The 17,931-nt window shown below is 36.0% G+C and overlaps 2 protein-coding genes across 2 annotated transcripts; one reads left to right on the top strand and one right to left on the bottom strand.

The window, feature by feature from the left end:
* Window positions 1–4,221: 4,221 nt before the first annotated feature.
* On the bottom strand, window positions 4,222–8,396 carry LOC122041844 (vesicle-associated protein 4-1-like). Its single transcript, XM_042601676.1, has 8 exons — window positions 7,829–8,396; window positions 6,946–7,016; window positions 6,655–6,736; window positions 6,458–6,576; window positions 4,893–4,970; window positions 4,680–4,799; window positions 4,488–4,582; window positions 4,222–4,394 (listed from the first exon to the last, which is right to left on the bottom strand). Exons 1-7 carry the CDS (start codon window positions 8,166–8,168, stop codon window positions 4,520–4,522), a joined length of 873 nt encoding a protein of 290 aa, XP_042457610.1. The 5' UTR covers window positions 8,169–8,396; the 3' UTR covers window positions 4,222–4,394; window positions 4,488–4,519.
* Window positions 8,397–11,003: 2,607 nt separating this feature from the next.
* Window positions 11,004–12,865, top strand: LOC122041843. Its single transcript, XM_042601675.1, has 4 exons — window positions 11,004–11,435; window positions 11,768–11,915; window positions 12,243–12,336; window positions 12,418–12,865. The coding sequence occupies exons 1-4, from the start codon at window positions 11,056–11,058 to the stop codon at window positions 12,735–12,737; spliced, it is 942 nt and encodes a 313-aa protein (XP_042457609.1). The 5' UTR covers window positions 11,004–11,055; the 3' UTR covers window positions 12,738–12,865.
* The last annotated feature ends 5,066 nt before the right edge of the window (window positions 12,866–17,931 follow it).

Raw genomic sequence — 17,931 nt, 5'->3', positions numbered from 1 at the left:
TCAAGCTTGGGTGAAGTAGCGGATGAATTTATAGACTTCTTTTATGTTCTACTTGGTCAAAAGTGGCATGCAGCCCTATGGACAACGGTGGTCTTCCCGGAAGGAGGGTAACTCGCATTCAATTTGAGGACTTATCAAGAGTGACCCCTATCTCTCCTTCTTTTTGGACTATGCATAGAAGTATTATCATGCAGATTGTACGTTGCCTCCTCAATGCCCTCTTTTTACTTCCATATATATGTAAAGAGGTTTACATCACCCACCTGCATATGCCAATGATTTGATATTGTTTGTCTGAGTGGATGAGCCCTCTATAAAGGTATTAGTGGATTGTTTAGAGCAGTTTGTCAATAAAATAAGGTTGCGGGCCAACTCATTGAAATCACATATGTATATGGTGGGGATTGATGATAGAATGAAGGACCAATTACTCCAAATTATTGGGTTCCAAGAGGGAATATTTCTATTTCGGTATTTGAGAATTCCACTAGCGGCAGAGAAATTATGGATTGGAAACTATAAACCTTTACTTGATACTATAATAAGGAAGATCAACTCTTGTCCAAAGCACACTTTATCATAGGGGGGGAGGTGGTTGGAGTTAGTTAAAACGATCCTTCAAGGAGTGGAGTGTTATTGACTATCTATGCTTCCTATTTCCGGTGGTGTCATTGAGAATATCAAAGTCATATGTCGTGCGTTTGTGTGATCTTCAAAACATCTCCTATATTGTGGGTCACTATTTATCTTTCTTGGCATGATGATGATTATGGACTTCACGACCTTCGTACGTGGAATAAAACTCTATTTAGCAAGACACTTTGGGAGATTCAAATCAATGCGGATTCACTATGGGTGAGATGGATGCACCAACATTATCTCAAGGGGATTAATTTTTGGTAATGGGAAGTCAAAGTCTCTAACTCTCCTCTTATTAAACGGCTTGTGGCCATTCAGAACAAAATCCAAGGGGCTACAAACGAAAGTGGGGAGGCGAACATGTTGATGGGTGAGTGGTTTTCGACGAAAAAAGGTGGGACTACAAATGCATATGGTTTCTTCATGCCGAGAGGTCTTGAGGTAGCGTGAACATCATTGATTTGGAGGCCAGAAATTATACCAAAGAATCTGTTCATTCTATGGTTACTTGCTCATGGGAGGCTGCAAACAACGAATAGAATGTCATACGAGGAAAATAAGCTTGTATGTTTTGCCAATATCAAGATGAGTCGAATGGTCACTTGTTCTTTGAGTATCCTATCACATGTGCTCTTTGGAATAAGATAAGGAGTTAGTTAGACATAAGTTATGAAGTTAACTCAGTGGTGGAGCTATTTTACATTCTTGGTCAACACTACAAATGTGCAAGCCAGTGAATGAAGGTCCATCATCTTGGAGTTTTTAGTATGATCTATGTTATGTAGGAAGCTCGCAATAGGTGTCACTATGAGAAGATGTTACCTGATATTGACAGGATATTGCACAAGATTCAAATACATGTGTATTATTTTATGGACTCGCGCAGACTGTAGTGATTGTAGTCTGTGATGTGATATGTTGTATACACGGACAAATTGCGTTGTTCGTAGTTTTGGTGGCCGCATGTACATTGATTGGTTGGGTGGCTATGGGAGGCTTGTGTGTGGAGCTTGTGCTGTTGTGCATGGGTGTGTGATTGGTGTAAATGGGGAAGATGTGTTTTTGATATCCATGTGTTGTGCATGGACTTGGGAGTGTACGTTTATGTGATTGGTGTGGTGGATGTGATATGTTTGTGAAGTACATGTGATGTGCATGGACTCGGGGAGTGCATGCTTGTGTGTATGAGATTGGGGTTGTGATGTGCTTGTGATGTCCGTGTAATGATTGGGCTGGTGGAGTTTATCTCACTTGTAGAGCTAGACAACCCTGTGTTATGATTATATTTTGCTCTAGCTAACGGAGGCCATAACCTCCTAAAGCCTTTGTATATTTACCTATTTCCATGAAAACTAGTATTAATATGATATTCCTATATCATTCCTCGTAAATTTGAAAATCATGATCAACCTAAGCATATACATAGCCATAGTGTTCCAAGCATTCCAAGCAAACTGATATAATCATAGTGTTCAGATTCATCCCTTAAACAATCACACCACCAATCTAAGCATATAGATAGTCAACAAAACCAGATTCATGAACATCAAATTGTACAATACAATGGTCAAATTGAAATTCATCGGTGGGAAGTTGTATTTCACATTTCTCTCTGTTTTCATGTTTTTAATACAATCTATTTGGATTTTTATTTTTTGAAATTTTGACACCAAAACAGTTACCTTTCTACCATAAACACAAGAGATGTTTTCAAATCACAAGTTTTTCATTACAGTGTTATTACATGAAGATTCCATTGATGTAACCTATAATAATGAAATGGTATCAACATTTTAATAAACTCGAAGCCCAATTTTTTTCTCCAAATTTGATTGAAATATAGGCATTATCTTCACACCAGATTGAAAATCTTTGTCCAATTGAAACCTTGTTAATGTGCAAACGTCTATAAACAAATGCTTATAGTCTGCGATGTAGTTCTTCACTTGATGCTTGGTGCCTATTTTGGGATGCAGGAATTGAGATGTTGAATAGTTTGGCCAAATCCAATCAAATATAGCATATAATAAGTACTATAAAACATACCTAATGTACCATGAGAGTAGTTTCTAGGGATCGTAATGTAATTTTCTAAAAGTATGAGGATCGGGATATATTTTCTCCAAACTATAGGGTATTAGAATATAACTAGTTCGGATCCTCTATTCTGAAATACTTTTATCCCAGTGTCTCTTTGCTGATCGGACGATCATGATATCCTTAAGATGTGTACAGTATTCTCATGATGTGCAAAACATCCTTTAGATATAATCTGATCTGTTTAATCTGTAAGAAGACACAAGGATAGAGATATTTCATGACAGAAGATCAGAACTCAAATATAACTCCCTCTTAAAATTTTTAAATAATATTATATTTTCATAAAAAAACTTTTATATATTTTTCTTTCAAAAACATTCTTATTATCATAATTATTATAACGTGCTAAAAGAAATTAATTTTCTTTTAAATTTAATTTAGTCAAAAAAATATATTATATATAGAAAATTTATAACACGGTAAAAATCTGATAGCAACTACTGAATTATAGTAAGAAAGTGATTAGGGTAGGAGGTGGGAGGATTTACCATAACTATAATAACAACTATTTAATTATAGTAATAAAGTGATTAGATTAGAAGGTGGTAGAATTTTTCTCCCAAAGTATCCGTCTTATTATAGTAAATATGTTAATGGACAAATATTGTAATGACTGCTACAATAATTATATGTGAATTTTAATGAATTGGTTAGGTGTAAATAATTTTATGCAAATTAATTAAAAATTATATAAAAAAAATACTCTATATATAATATTTTTGACAAGTTAAAACTAATTTATTTTGATACATTAAAACACCTATTCAATAGTTACTATAAAAATACTAATGTTAACATCCAGTTCATAATTTTTTTTTTATGACAATACTAATGCTAGAATATAAATATTTTTAAAATAAAAATGTGCTAAAATATTGATTTGATATTTTAAAAGTAAGGGACACTTTTTTTTTTTTTTTTGACAAAACGATAATTAACTTTAAAAAGTAATTTTTTTGATAAGAATTTAATCAAAGAATATTTCTTTTTATTTATGAAGAAAATTTATGTACATTTATTACATGATGATGAAAAAAAGTCAACCATTCAAGAATGCTGAATCATAGATAAATCTGATAGAAATAGCAAAGAGCAATAAAAAAAGTCGATCATTCATAGATAAATTTGATAGAAAGAGCAAAGTGCAATAAAAAAAGTCAACCATTCAAGAATGCTGAATCATAGATAAATCTGACAGAAATAGCAAAGAGCAATAAAAAAAGTCAAATCATTCATAGATAAATATGATAGAAAGAGCAAAGTGCAATAAAAAAAGTCAACCATTCAAGAATGCTGAATCATAGATAAATTTGATAGAAATAGCAAAGAGCAATGAGCAAGTCCCATAATACTTCAACAGATAACTACACTGAATTAATAGAAAAACTAGTCAACCATGAGAAGATCCACAGTGTTTGTTGTTTTGCCAAAAGAAAAAGATGAAGTTCTGCTAAAGAATGGAGTCTTACGTACACACAGGAATAGAAATGCAAACTTTTTTGACCTTCCCACTCAAAAATAGTTTATTTCTTGACAAGAAAAAAGTACCACTATGTACAAGGATACAGTCAAACACAACAAACACTTCCAGAGGTTCATAGCATCATAAGTACACTATTCCTGCCCAATTGAATTCAGGTAAATTCATCACTGTCCTGAAAAATTAAGGAGAGCCATATGGTAAGTTGTTTTTTTTCCTTACATCTCTCAATCATACAATCGCAAGAAGAAGAGGAAAAAGGAGATACCGGCGCTGCAACAGAAAAGGAAAACCATAAATTTACACCGAATTGACCCCCCCTTCAACCTGCTGCCGAGCAAGATATCTTTCTCTTCTTTCTTTCTGAAAACAAAAACGAAAGAGAGCTGACTGTGAATTTGTTCCTGGAGGAGAACATGAGGAGGCATTTTACAAAGCAGGTAGAGAGGAAAATGAGTACCCATTCATCGATGACCAGTCCTTCACCAACAATGCGGGGGCCCGTGTCTTCAGGAGGCCTCTTGCGTGCCTCTACCGCTGCTTCAGCCTCAGCAAGTTGCCTCCTCAGCTTATCCAATTGCTTCGGCAGAAGCAGTGTGCACAGGGTAAGCAATTTAGTAGTTAATGGGTGAAAACAGAAATGTTGAAGCGAAATTCAGCCATTCGGACTTACAGGGCAAGGGCGTTCAGGGTCCAAAAAAACAACATGGAGAATTCGCTCTACAGAAACTTGATCCTTCTGTTCATCAAACTATTTAAAAGATGCAAATTAGTAATTACATCAGGTATGATTTTAGTTTCAAATTCATATGTACATTATGCATAGATGAACTTGGTAATATGAATAGATAAATAAACTAAGGCAAGTAAATAGAAAGGGAAAAACACACACCAAAAGTGGTTTAAATAAAGTTCTCAACAAATGACTTTAGATTTTGTTGATTTATTACATGATGATTTTATTGAAAAAGATCGAAATCGTGGTATTTTCTTCTCTACATTTGGAGGATCTATGAATTCCCACTTCCTATTCCAAAACTTTCCAAGGCCCGACATTCAGGTTGAAAGAGAGTTGAATAAGTATGGTCGACTCCCATTGGGATGTACTATTAACCAAAATTGAGATTGTCTGCAAAAAACTTCGGTAGAGCAGCTCATGAGTGTCTACATGGTGAAGTATTGTGTTACAAAAATAGTATATTTATTGACAGGTAATAAATAAATCGAATCCTGATTTAATCATAACAAGGCAAAGATACACGATTTTTCTTAGATGTGGCACCAAGAAGCTACTGTTTTGCTCATCCTCCAATTTGGGGAAATGGTTTGATAGGTTTATTATTATTGTTGCAAAACTATAGTTTAAACCATATAAACCCTAACTGATCGACATATGATGTGACAAAGTTACTAGATTAGACCTTCTCACAAATGAAGTGACAATTAATCTTTGTTTTGTCCCCTTATAGAATAAGAGTATCAGCTATGCGCATGGCAGCTTAGTTGTCACAATACAACATCAACGCTTCTTTAGGAGTATGTTCTAACTCCCAACAATTGGTTATCCCAACAGTCGTACACTCCATCTTTACACTTAATCTTGCTAAGTACCTCATCATCCATCTCAATGTTGTTAATTAGCACATCCACAAGATGCAGCTTTTTGACTGAATGAGTTATTATTGGGATGTCAGTACGATTTTAAGCATGCATCATGTCAGGGAACATTCTCCCCATGCCCCCTTGCAATACATCTTGGATCTGTCAGGGCAATCGTTGCAAATGAGCACACAATATTAAAGTTTGTACTCTCATCACAACATGATGCCAATCATAGGGATACAGGCTTCTATTGATGTTTCTGGTGTATGAATCCATCAAGTGGATACATGACACAACGCTCCTGCAACATAATCTACACAGAAATCAAGTATTGCCCGCTAAAGTTGTAGACAAGAAAGAATCTTTGTCGAGGTTCAGTGGATCCTTTTTCAGTTTTTTGGCATAGATGGAGGATTGTATAGCTAGAAGTGGAATGTTGAACTATGTCCGTAGATTTTCCCAAGTTTATTCCTAATGTGAGCTAATTTGAAAGACTCTAAAAGGGGCGTTCGTGTTCAAGTTGAAATCATATGAGCTTGCTCACTGATAATGAAGTTAATCTAAGCAAAGCTGAATGACTAGATTAAAGATGATGTTCCAATCAGGTTAAAAGAAAAATGTAAACAACACGCTTACTAGCTCTGGAACATATTCCATTGGGCCATTAACTTTCAAACTGACAATCTTAAACTTCACTTTGCTCTTTTGATCCATTGGCTTCTCATTGTTCTCTGGCTGTTCAACAAACTTAAAAACTGCCACAGATACACGACTAGATCAGAATAATCCAAATATCTCCAATATATCAGAACTGTTCGCTGCCTATAATTTACCAGTAGCTATGATACTTTCGCCCGGGGAGAGAATACCACCAGGAGGACGCATGAAACAGCTCTTTGGCGCGGTTGTTTGAAACTAAATCAACCCAAAAGAATAAAATCAGACAACCCCAATGAAAGTTGATACTTCGAATAGAAGAAACACTAAATGTTCAAGAAAGTATTGCCTAACAAAAATCAATGACCGTGACTGCATATGCTGAAGCTTGTCTATTTTATTTTATTATAATACGAAAATAAAAAAATAGAAAAGAGGCATAAACGAGACAAAATGAGTACTCGAACCTTAAATGCCACATATGATTTGCCAGTGTTCTTTATCCTCACTGCACTTCTGACCTGCTTTCCAGGTTCATCTTCAAAAATAGATCATGCAGGCAAAAGTTAGTGCCAAGGACACTTATGATAAAGAAACTTCTCTTCAGAAAACAAACAAGAGAGAACGAAATTAAGAAATTCACAAGATTTTAACAACATCCCTTGGGAAAGTATTAGGATATCATTTAGAAGAGCTAAATCCAAAGTGTTGCACAGACTAAAATGAACAGTGATAGAAGATGTCAAGCGTCAAAACTATCCCAATAAAGAATATTAGTTCCCGAATCTGCTTAGATGACCAAAATGCTTAAATCATTGAGTGTCAAAATTCGCTTGGATGACCAAAATGATTAAATCATGGTGGACTAAATTAAGATGCTTAGATGAGAGACCTAGACAATAGATTTAACAAGCCCAACTACCAACCCAAAATGCTTAATTCCAAGTTAATAATAGTTAAGTAATCTAATCTTATAAGGCTTCTCTATTTCTATTAGCCAATTCAGCATGTGGAACTAAATTAGGGTATTGCAATTAGTAAGAGGTATGAAGGTCCACAAAAGCAAAAACGCTTGAGCTATGAAAGTCAACCATCAAAAGCAGTAGGAAAGCTGTGTTGCGAGACCAACAAACCAAATGGTTAATCTCCGGCGAGGGCAGGTAAAAGAAGTTCATTACGGGAAAAGAAGAGGACAAACCAAAGGGGGAAATCCTGTGAAACCCTAAATTGGACATCAAAACAATAGAAAAAAGATCCGTCCTTTATGGTATTTGTCAACCAGATTCCAATTTGGCATGAAAAAAGCGCCAGCAGAGGCCGCAATTTCAACCGCTAGGAGAAGGGACTCACAAGGGAAATAGAGCTTGGAGGCCGGATCGAGCCGCAGGCGGCGCCTGGCGGGAAGCAGCGACCTGACCACCGCGGAGACCGAGCTCGCGCCGCCAGGGTTCCGCCTCGGTCCGCCTTCCGCCTGCCCCCCGCCCGACGAGCGAGGGTGCCGGTTCTGCGTCAAGCTAAGCGTGGCCGACGAGTTGGACGAGGAGGACCCACCGACCACTCCCCCGCCGCGGCCGCCGCCGCCGTCGCCGCCTCCGCCTCCACCAGCGCCGCCAAAGAAAGGCAGGTGGCAGAGCCCCCAGCCCTTGCCGTCGTCCCTGTCGCTCCCGAGCTCGCCGTTAGGGATCGCCATGGCCAGGCAGCGACGCTCACCTCATGGAGTGTTCCAGTTGTCGCCTGCTGGCGGCTGGTTGGCGCCTGATGGCGCTGGATTCTTTCGCGCTGGAGAGAGAGAGAGAGAGAGAGAGAGGTGTGATTAAAGAAGATTGGTGGGTGGGTGAGTTGTTGGGTGGGACGGGAGCTTGAGAATAATTTCGGGTTCTTCCTCAGCCTCTCTCTCGCTGCCTGTTCCACTATCAATGTCTCTATGCTCTACACACACACACATCCACCGGCTGAAAAAGAACAACATAAAAGAAATAATATTTCAAGATGAGGTAGGCAATAGTGGAGAAGAGATTAAAACCTTTTTGCCATGATATAGATCAATCAATCTTCATTTCGATCCTAAAAAAAACAAGTTTTTATCCACATCGTAAATATATAGTTGACTCAAGTAAGATCACTATGATTTTCAAACAATTATATATATTTTTTTAATGTAACGAAAAGATAAATAGGATATAAATGTGCTCTTTAAGAAATTCGAAATTAAGTGGGACTGGTGAGAATTAGTTTGTTTTTGTTTTAACTTTTCTTCTTCTAGAGGTTGTAGATGTTGTTGTGAATTATTTAAAATTTGTGTTTCGAAAGAAAGGTACAAAATTAGAATTCTTTAAAGTTGATGGCGGCGTGGAATGAATTTAGAGAGAGAGAGAGAGAGAGAGAGAGAGAGATTTGGCCGGTCACCATTGGAGGTTTGAGAGGTACAAGTGTGCGTTTGTTAATGGCGATGGGTTAGGCTGGAATTAGATGGGATAAGACGGGGACTTGCTGCATGCGACTTATTAAGGCCCCGTTTGGATACATTATTGAATTCGTAATAATTCAAAGTTTGCTTTATGCTTACCTCAATGGTCTTCTTTTGATGTGATAAACGTCTTCAGTGACACGCTTAGGTATTTACTATTTAAATCCCAATTATAATATATTTATAGAAATTTTTTTTTAAATAAGGAGCGTAATCAAAAGATACTAAACTTTTAGGCTGATCGTCGATGGAAAACTTTCATAGAATTGTTCCTACAGTTCTATCAATCTATCCCTAAATTATTAGAAAAGAGATAAATTATAGATGATTACAAAGAAAGTAAATCATTAATGTAATAACTAAAGAATAAGAAATGACATGCTCAAATACTTTAGACCGACATAATTTATTATAGCAAAACCCTATACTTTAATCACTTTACCATATGATTTATTATAGTAATACCCTATACTTTAATCACCTTATCATCTTAAGGGTATATGATTTATTATAGCAATACCTTATACTTTAATCATCTTACCATCTCGAGAGGATATCAATATTCTTCTTTTGAACATTCAGATAAAATTAAATTCATTTAATTAAATTTATTGAAATTAAATTAATTCGAATTATTTTATTAATCAAATTGATTAATTTTTATTATTAAAATAAAATAGATCAAATTGCTAAAAAAATCATTCAATTCGATTCGTAATCGAATTAATTAATCTTTTTCAATAAAAATTTAATTGATTTAATAAAAAATAAAAATCTTAATTTTTTATTATTTAATTAAAAGTAATTTATTCAAAATTTAAAATTTATAATCGAAACTAAACTTCCAAATCACCCAACTGAATTTTTGAATTAATTCGATTGACTTTAAAATTTTCTAAGTCCTAAACCTCCCTCAATAATACCAAATATTTATTGCCCTATATTTGTATCATCAATTAAATACCTTATTCTTTAAATATTTCAAATTCCATAATCATTTAAAAAAAAATAAAAAGAAAGAAATCATAGGCATAATTTTATGTCGATAATTTCAAATCTCCTCCGTAATATTTCCTTCCAATGGAAATATTTAAAATTAGAGATATTATTTTCTCCAAATAATAGGATGTTCGTCCATATTTATATCATCAATTAAATGTCTTATTCCTTAAATATTTCAAATTCCATAATCATCTTTTGAAAAAAAAAAAAATCATGGGCATAATTTTATGTCGGTGATTTCAAATCTCCTTCCCAATATTTCCTTCCAATGGAAATATTTAAGATTAGGGATATTATTCTCTCCAAATAATAGGATGTCCGTCCCATATTTGTATCATCAATTCAATTAAATACCTTATTCTTAAATATTTCAAATTCCATAATCGATTTTTTTTTAAAAAAAAAAAGAAAGAAATTATGGACATAATTTTATGCCAGTAATTTTAAATCTCCTCCTTAATATTTCTTTCCAATGAAAATATTTAAGATTAAGGAATTTATTCTCTCCAAATATAATAGGATGTCCTAATACGGCCAATCGTTTTTGGATGAGTTCGAGGGTGAGAGGATGAGTACGTTGAATCGGACTAATGTTAACTCAAAATAAAATGAGACGTCCTGCTTTTTTTTATAATAAATAAAGAACGTATTTTTTCAGAAACTTCAAAAATGTCCTACGTTAAAAATATGATAAAATCTTCTTTTAAAATTATTATTATTTTAATAATTAAGGTACTCTTCTAATTTTTGCCGCGGATTATATTGATTTTTTGAATCGTTATTGATTTTTTAAATTTAAAAACTCAAAATTCCGTTATTATGTGTCAATCCAAGTGGACGATGGATCAGATTCAGTGATTCACCCACAAGTCCAATTCGGTCCGGTTTGTATTCGGTCGGCCCGACTCACATCACGACCGTTCGCACGAGGAGCAAATCCGCTTTCTCAATGCGCCACGCCATCCTATCGTGAGATATGCCGTTACTCGAGTCGCGACTCCACGTGTTGCCTTATCCGCCTGCTGCAATCGCACACCGACGCTCCGGTATAAATAATGAAAAGGGGGAAAGCTGGAGAGGGAGGGGAAACAAGAGGTCAGCGGAAGAGATGGGCGGAGGAGCGATGAGAACAGCCGTGAAGGCCGCGGCCCTAGGCAGCTACCGCACGATCGGCCCGTTGGCTGGCCGTACGGAGGTGGCGGTCGGACGGCGGGCTCACCATCCTTCCAACGCAACCGCCTCCACCGAGGCATCGCCTGCCTTCTCCATTTCCGCGTCCGAGAAGGCGCCGCAGGACGCGGCTATTCTGTCGGCCGCTCAGATTCCGTCATGGGAGATCGATGATTGGGAGTTCGCTGGGTGGACGGAGGACGAGGAGGTCGCGCTCCGCGATTCGTTGCATCCGCCCCCTAGGGTCGTCTTCGGGTCCGTGCCGACGCTGGAGGAAGCCAAGGAGGCGACTGCCGATCTCGAAGATGCCGTAAAGGAGTAAGATTCCCGAATAGTCCATTTATGACTTTTTGGAAGGAATTTTGCTTCCGTTCGCCTTGATTTCGTGTGTCTAGAGAATGGATGTGATGGGGGTAAGGGTTAAACATCCGTAGATCTACTTTCTATTAATGTTGTTATGAGAAACCCCTAGGGTTTGGCTCTATGATTTGTGACCTCTTATGATTACTCGGTCGATTTCAGTATTAGTTTTCAATCACGAATCAAGATATTTGCTCGTATGGATGAGATTGTGAGAAGATTGCCATTCTTTCACCTCGCTCCTTCTAGTCAATTCGTATATAGTCCGCTAACTGATTTTTCTTTGGCAGCTTGTACTTTTCTCCAATTTCCAATCATTCTCCTAGAGCAGTTCCGCATGAATCTACCAATCTCGAAGCTTCAGCAATCGTTCTTCCATCGATTCCCAAACATGTTGCCCAAACATTTGCATTGTTGCATGGAAACTCTGAAGTTCAGGTATTTTAAGGAGCAAATTTGCATGAGCTTTGGGTATGGAATTTACTATCCTTATCTCGTTAATTAAACTGCACCGTCAACATTTTCGATGAGGCCTCTTCCCTGCTCAACTATTTACTACAAGATATCTCAGTTTTAATGCTCGAAATAACTTTTGTTCATGACGCCTAACTGTATCTTGCATGTAACAATTGCAACTTCTTGAATTACATTTGACAAGGTTTTCAAGAATGAGTTTGAGAAGTTAGCCTCTGAAATAGGCATAGGCATTGCGTGTTTAATACATTGAAGTTTGTTGCAATGTACTTCCATGTTTCTTTCCTCCAGGATGTTGTTGCTTCCATCGCCGCTGACAAGAATGTTTGGGATGCTGTTCTGAAAAACCCCAAAGTTGCTGAATTCTACAAGACACACAAGTCAAGTGCGTAGGCACATACGCTCCTCCCTCATTATCCTCCGACTTGAAATATTTAAACACTGTTTAATCCAGTTTCTTCTGCAGTTGCTGCCCCTCCATCCGAATCCAGCGTCGAAACTGAACTACTGCCTGTCGCCGATGAAGGTTGTGAATCGTCTACTGCCGAATCGACTAGAAGCTCACCGTTAGCAGATTTCATGTTTATGGTGAAAAACAAAGTCACACAAGTAGTGAGCAACATCTCCGACTTCCTCCAGGACTTCTTTGAGCCATCAGCTGAAACTTCCAGCGCAAAGAGTAGTAGTCCTGAAAATGATAAACCACTCGTCGACTTCACTTTGGGAGCATCTCTCATGGCTCTAGCAGTCACAACGATATTGGTTATCTTGTTCAAGAGAGCATAGCCTTATGCTTCTATGTGCTCTACGATGTATTGCTTGCTGTCTTAAACTACTAAAACAACAAACAGGTTTGTGGTATTTCTGTGGTTTAACCTCTGTGGACAATATTTATATCAACCTATATTTGAGTTTCTCAAACTGTTATTAGTTTTCAACAAAATTTGGGTTAAAATTGAATTGAGTTTTGATTTAGCTATTTTTTTGGATAACAGATGATCTGGAATGCTAACCAAAATGTAAAGAAAATTGGGCAAAAGTATATTCTTTTGATTGATTTTTGCCTAGAAAATTTGACCGCTTCACGTTTACTAATATCAATAGAAAAGATTTTTTTGTCACCACTTCACGATTAATTTGAGCTACATTATTTTAGAACTTTTAAAAGCACTTCTCTCTCTCTCTCTCTCTCTCTCTTTTTTTTTTAACTATTATTATAATTTAATTATTAATACAGTGACACAAATCTGTTTTGATTTAATCTAATAAAAATAAAATTTAAAAGTGACGTGTTCTCGTTATATGAATCGTAATTTACCCAAAGACGTACTTAGTGTTATTAATTGATCAAAAGATATATCATAATTTGATATTTATTAAATAGCATACTTAATTTTCTATTCTTCCCATTCTATCCCTTAATCATTTGTCAATCTCTTTCCTTTTTTTTCATATAATTTTTTTTCTCTTCCCTCTCTTCAATGCATACCTCCTCTCTTCTCTTTCCTCCCATCTTCTCTTTCCTCACTCTTTTGGATCTTCTCTTCTCTTTCCTCCCGTCTTCTCTTTCCTCACTCTTTTGTAGATATACATGCATGCAAAGCATAATATGAGACTGATATTATTTTATATCAGGCCTATGAGATTAGAGTTTAACGTGTTTTCTTTAATAACATTTTAACACATTCGGAGAAGTCGAAATATGAAATGGATAGCACCGTTGGACTCCTTATAGTCTCAGAAGTCTATAGGATCTGAAATGAGTCCAATCCGATATATCTAGGTCCATCAGTGGGTTTCAACTTAAATACTTCGGATTGGACTCATTTCAGGTCCTATAGATTTCTGAGACCGCAAGGAGTCCAACGGTGCTGTCCATTTCATATTTCGACTTCTCCGAAGGTGTTAAAATATGATCAAAAGAATCGGTTAAAACAACCTAATGTGGGTCTAATATGAACCATATCAGGCACATGTTGGGTTGTTTTAGTTGATTTTTTCTATAACATTTTAAGACCTCCGAATCAGTCAAAATATGCAATGGACGACACCATTCGATTCCTTGCAACCTCAGAAATCCACAGGACTTGAAATGAGTGCAATCTGAGGTTTTAGGTCCATCAGTGCGTTTTGGTCAAAACCCACTAATGGACCTAGAGACCCCAGATTGCACTCATTTCAGTTCCTATGGATTTATGAGGTTTTAAGGAGTTAAAATATGCTATCAATTGTTTATTTCGACTTCTCGGAGGTGATATAATATAATAAGAAAGAATCTGTAAAAATTTTCACGTTGGACCTTAAACATGTATCAGAAGTTAATTCTTTTCCCCTATCAAATATCGACAACTAGTCAATGCTTATTTACTAGGGTTGTACATCAATTATCAGTCTTAATGTTCATCTTTCAATAACATATTGATTATTACTTTAACTCAGGATGAAAGTGAACAGATCTATTATGCTACATAATTTTTTAGCAACACAACAAAAGGAGCATTTGCTAAGATAGCAGGCATAGGTGAGGAGCATAAAATGTTGATCCTCTTTCACTAATGAACTTTGAGGAAGAATCATAATACAGTAAACATGTATCAACAAGGATAAAAATCACAACACAGTAATCATGGAGATTTTTCCATATTACATTATATCACCTTCGAGAAGCCGAAATAAACAATTGATAGCATATTTTAACTCCTTGAAACATCATAAATCCATACAAACTGAAATAGGTGCAATCTGAGATCTCTAGGTCCATCAGTGGGTTTCGGTCAAAACACACTGATGGACCTAGAGACCTTAGATTGCACCCATTTCAAGTCATGTGAATTTCTGAGATTACAAGGAATCAAATGGTGTCATCCATTGCATATTTTGACTGATCCGGAGGTGTTAAAGTGTTATAGAAAAATCAGATAAAACAATCCAACATGGGTCTGATATGGAACTATGTCAGGCCCAACGTGGGCCTGATATAAACCATATTAGGCTCATTGATGTTGCACACCTATGAAAACTACAGAGGGTTTGCCAAAAACTATGCTAATAGGATTGGTGTGCAGCACAATAAAACCAACTCTTATATAATCTTTTAATGACACCAACCTCTCTTTGTGTTGGAGTAAATTTCCATGGCATTCCATCAGCAACATCAGCATTAAACTGAACAATCACAGCCCTGCCAACTTAACTATTTCTTTTACATTTAAGCTTTCATTTACAACACTGTTGCATGCCCAACTTAACTATTTCTTTTTTCTTATCATTAATGTTTGACTAAATAAATCCCCATTCTAATTAACTTAAAATCTTTAATTTCCTATGGTTTGAGTTTACTTCAACTAAATTCACCGATTAGCAAAATATGCTCAGCAGATGATATACATCAAGGGGTTTAACATTAACAATCTAGTAAGTCTGCTTAGTACTAATGTAAAGAACTAAAAGAAAAATGACATAAGCATACAGTTGGAAGCACTTAACAATTCACTTTTTTTTTTAAAAAAAAAAGTTTTAACACATATTCCTTTACTCAGATCCAACACAAATAAATTCTTTGTAAACAAAACAAACCATGGGCAGATATCCAAATACTATTATTTTCTTGGCATTTCTTGATGAGTTGCCAAATTAAATAAATAGCATATCTGGTTAATTCTGTATTATAAAATCTTAATTGATTTCAGAAATCTTTGTTCCCCTGCTTATTTTCCTCTCAAATTAACTCTTGAATTTTGATAATGAATCATTCATTTGATTTATTATTAAATAATTTGTGTATTTTATTCATATAAGAAGAATTTCTTCCAATCATTAGACATTTTATTAATCACCAAAATTTTGAAAAAAAAATTGATTAACAAAACTAACTTATCTACTATGCTTTCCAAACTTATTTAGAACCAAGGAGAACTGTTTTATAGGAAAATAAATAGTTTTCTTATTTAATTCTTCTAAAATCGTTCTATCAATGAACAACAACTGCCTCAATTGTAGTTTTCTAAAGATAAGAAAAGAATGATCTGTTGGATTTTTCGGGCCGTAAAAATCATTTTTTGCGTTGCGGAAACCCCGAAACCCCGCCACCGAATCCGTGTGAAGAAATAAAAATTTCGTAAAACATTCACGTACGAGTTTTCTAAACCTAGATCTACTTTAGATCTACAAGATAAGAATTTACCCTTGATGCGAAGCCCTTCGCTTAATCCCGCTCGTCCAAGGTTCGCCGGATCTCGAGAGTATCAAAGTAAATACTCCTCTATGTGTATCTACACAAGCAAGAGATGGAGAAACCAAATAAAAAAGTGTGCTAGCACCTTTGATGGTCACGACAAGGAGGAAGAGAGGGAGAAGAAGATGAGAGGAGGTTTTGACACAAAATAAAACTTACACTTGAATTGATGTGGTCGGCCACATTAAGAGGGATTATAACCTCCATAGAATGCCAAGAGTTACAACTCTTGGTAACTCCCATGAGGTGGCATCCCACTTAAGCAACCATGATGATGTGGAGCATCATCATTGGCCCACTCTTTGCTAACTCACCAATGAGGTGGCAAATGGTCAAGTCAAACTTGACCCTTCATCTTCCTCTCAAGTCAAACTTAACCACTTCTCTCCCTTAGTTGATCTAATCTAATCATTGGTTCAAGTCAATTTTAATTTAATGAATCTCTATTCATTGAATTAAATTAATTAAATGAGTGTAAGTCCAAATTAGACTCACTTAACACATGAACCAAATTGCGTCCAACTCAATTAGCTCAATTTGGATTACTCTTAATCCAATTTGGTTCATCACATGAACCTAATCCTTTAGGTTCATCAAATGAACCTAATCTTCATCTAATTGCCCTTTGTGTGTGACTCTATAGGTTCTTATAACGTTGGCAATGCTCCTAAACTCATTTAGAAGCATAAGTAATGAGCGGTATCTAGCAACACATCATTACTACCCAAGTTATAAGAATGTTGAGATCCAACATCACCTTGTGACTACTAATTGTGACTCTTCACAATATATGACAAGTGCCCTTCTATCATTGACATCTAAATTGATCAATGTGAGGCATAGACCATGTCATCCTCTAATCAATCTAAATCTTGAATCCCAAGTAGACTCACTCAATCAAATGAGCTCAATATCTCATATTGACACATTTGGGCATGGTCATGCACTTCGTGGTCTCACTCTATCAAGAATATCGATGTCACTCCCGTCATATAGGAGGGATAGATCACATCTACATCACTCACATCCCTCCGCATAATTTGTTACATACCCAGTAATCGCCTTTATAGTCCACCCAGCTACGGGTGATGTTTGACGAAGCCAAAGTATGTAACTCCTTATGTAGGAAACCATGTTGACTTCAGGTCCAAGGACTAATAATCATACTAACAACCATATGAGAAAGTATATGACACTCATATAACGATCCATGATACTTTCTCATGGCGGGTCATTTAGTATGCATTCTACAATGCATACCCATGTGTCAACTTGATATCTCCATATCCATGACTTGTGAGATCAAGTCATCGAGTTGACCTACATGCTAGTCTCGTTATATCAACATTGTCCCTGAATGTTAATACTTGACTAGGAATGATTAAGAATAGTGTTCCCTATATCATCTCACTATCAATTCAACCAATCGATTGATATAGGTAAAAATCTTTTACTCAAGGACGCTATTATACTTAGTTATTTGGCACTAATACAAGTAAGTATAATAACCAAAAAAATAAATGTCTTTATTTATATACAAGAATATGATACAACAAGTCCATACAACAATCATCAAATGATTGACTCTAGGGCTCTAACTAATATGATCACCCCGAATTCCCTCTGCAGTTTTTGACAAACCCTTTGTAGTTTTCCTAGATGTGTAGCATCAATGAGCCTGATATGGAACCATATCAGGCCCATTTTTAATTTATTTTTTTTTATAACATTTTAACACCTTCGGAT

The sequence above is a fragment of the Zingiber officinale genome, chromosome 2A (genome assembly GCF_018446385.1).
Source record: "Zingiber officinale cultivar Zhangliang chromosome 2A, Zo_v1.1, whole genome shotgun sequence".
In the NCBI taxonomy this organism is placed as follows: domain Eukaryota; kingdom Viridiplantae; phylum Streptophyta; class Magnoliopsida; order Zingiberales; family Zingiberaceae; genus Zingiber; species Zingiber officinale.
The sequence above is the reverse complement of the archived record's forward strand: the minus strand, read 5'-3'. Positions and strand labels throughout refer to the sequence as shown.

Excerpts from the sequence above, each read along its gene's own strand:
- LOC122041844 (XM_042601676.1), bottom strand. The coding sequence starts at position 8,168 with ATGGCGATCCCTAACGGCGAGCTCGGGAGCGACAGGGACGACGGCAAG. Across the intron at positions 6,737-6,945 it reads AATCATATGTGGCATTTAAG|TTTCAAACAACCGCGCCAAA; the intron begins GTTCGAGTACTC and ends GGGTTGATTTAG. Across the intron at positions 6,577-6,654 it reads CGAAAGTATCATAGCTACTG|TTTTTAAGTTTGTTGAACAG; the intron begins GTAAATTATAGG and ends TATCTGTGGCAG.
- LOC122041843 (XM_042601675.1), top strand. The coding sequence starts at position 11,056 with ATGGGCGGAGGAGCGATGAGAACAGCCGTGAAGGCCGCGGCCCTAGGC. Across the intron at positions 11,436-11,767 it reads CTCGAAGATGCCGTAAAGGA|CTTGTACTTTTCTCCAATTT; the intron begins GTAAGATTCCCG and ends TTTCTTTGGCAG. Across the intron at positions 11,916-12,242 it reads ATGGAAACTCTGAAGTTCAG|GATGTTGTTGCTTCCATCGC; the intron begins GTATTTTAAGGA and ends TCTTTCCTCCAG.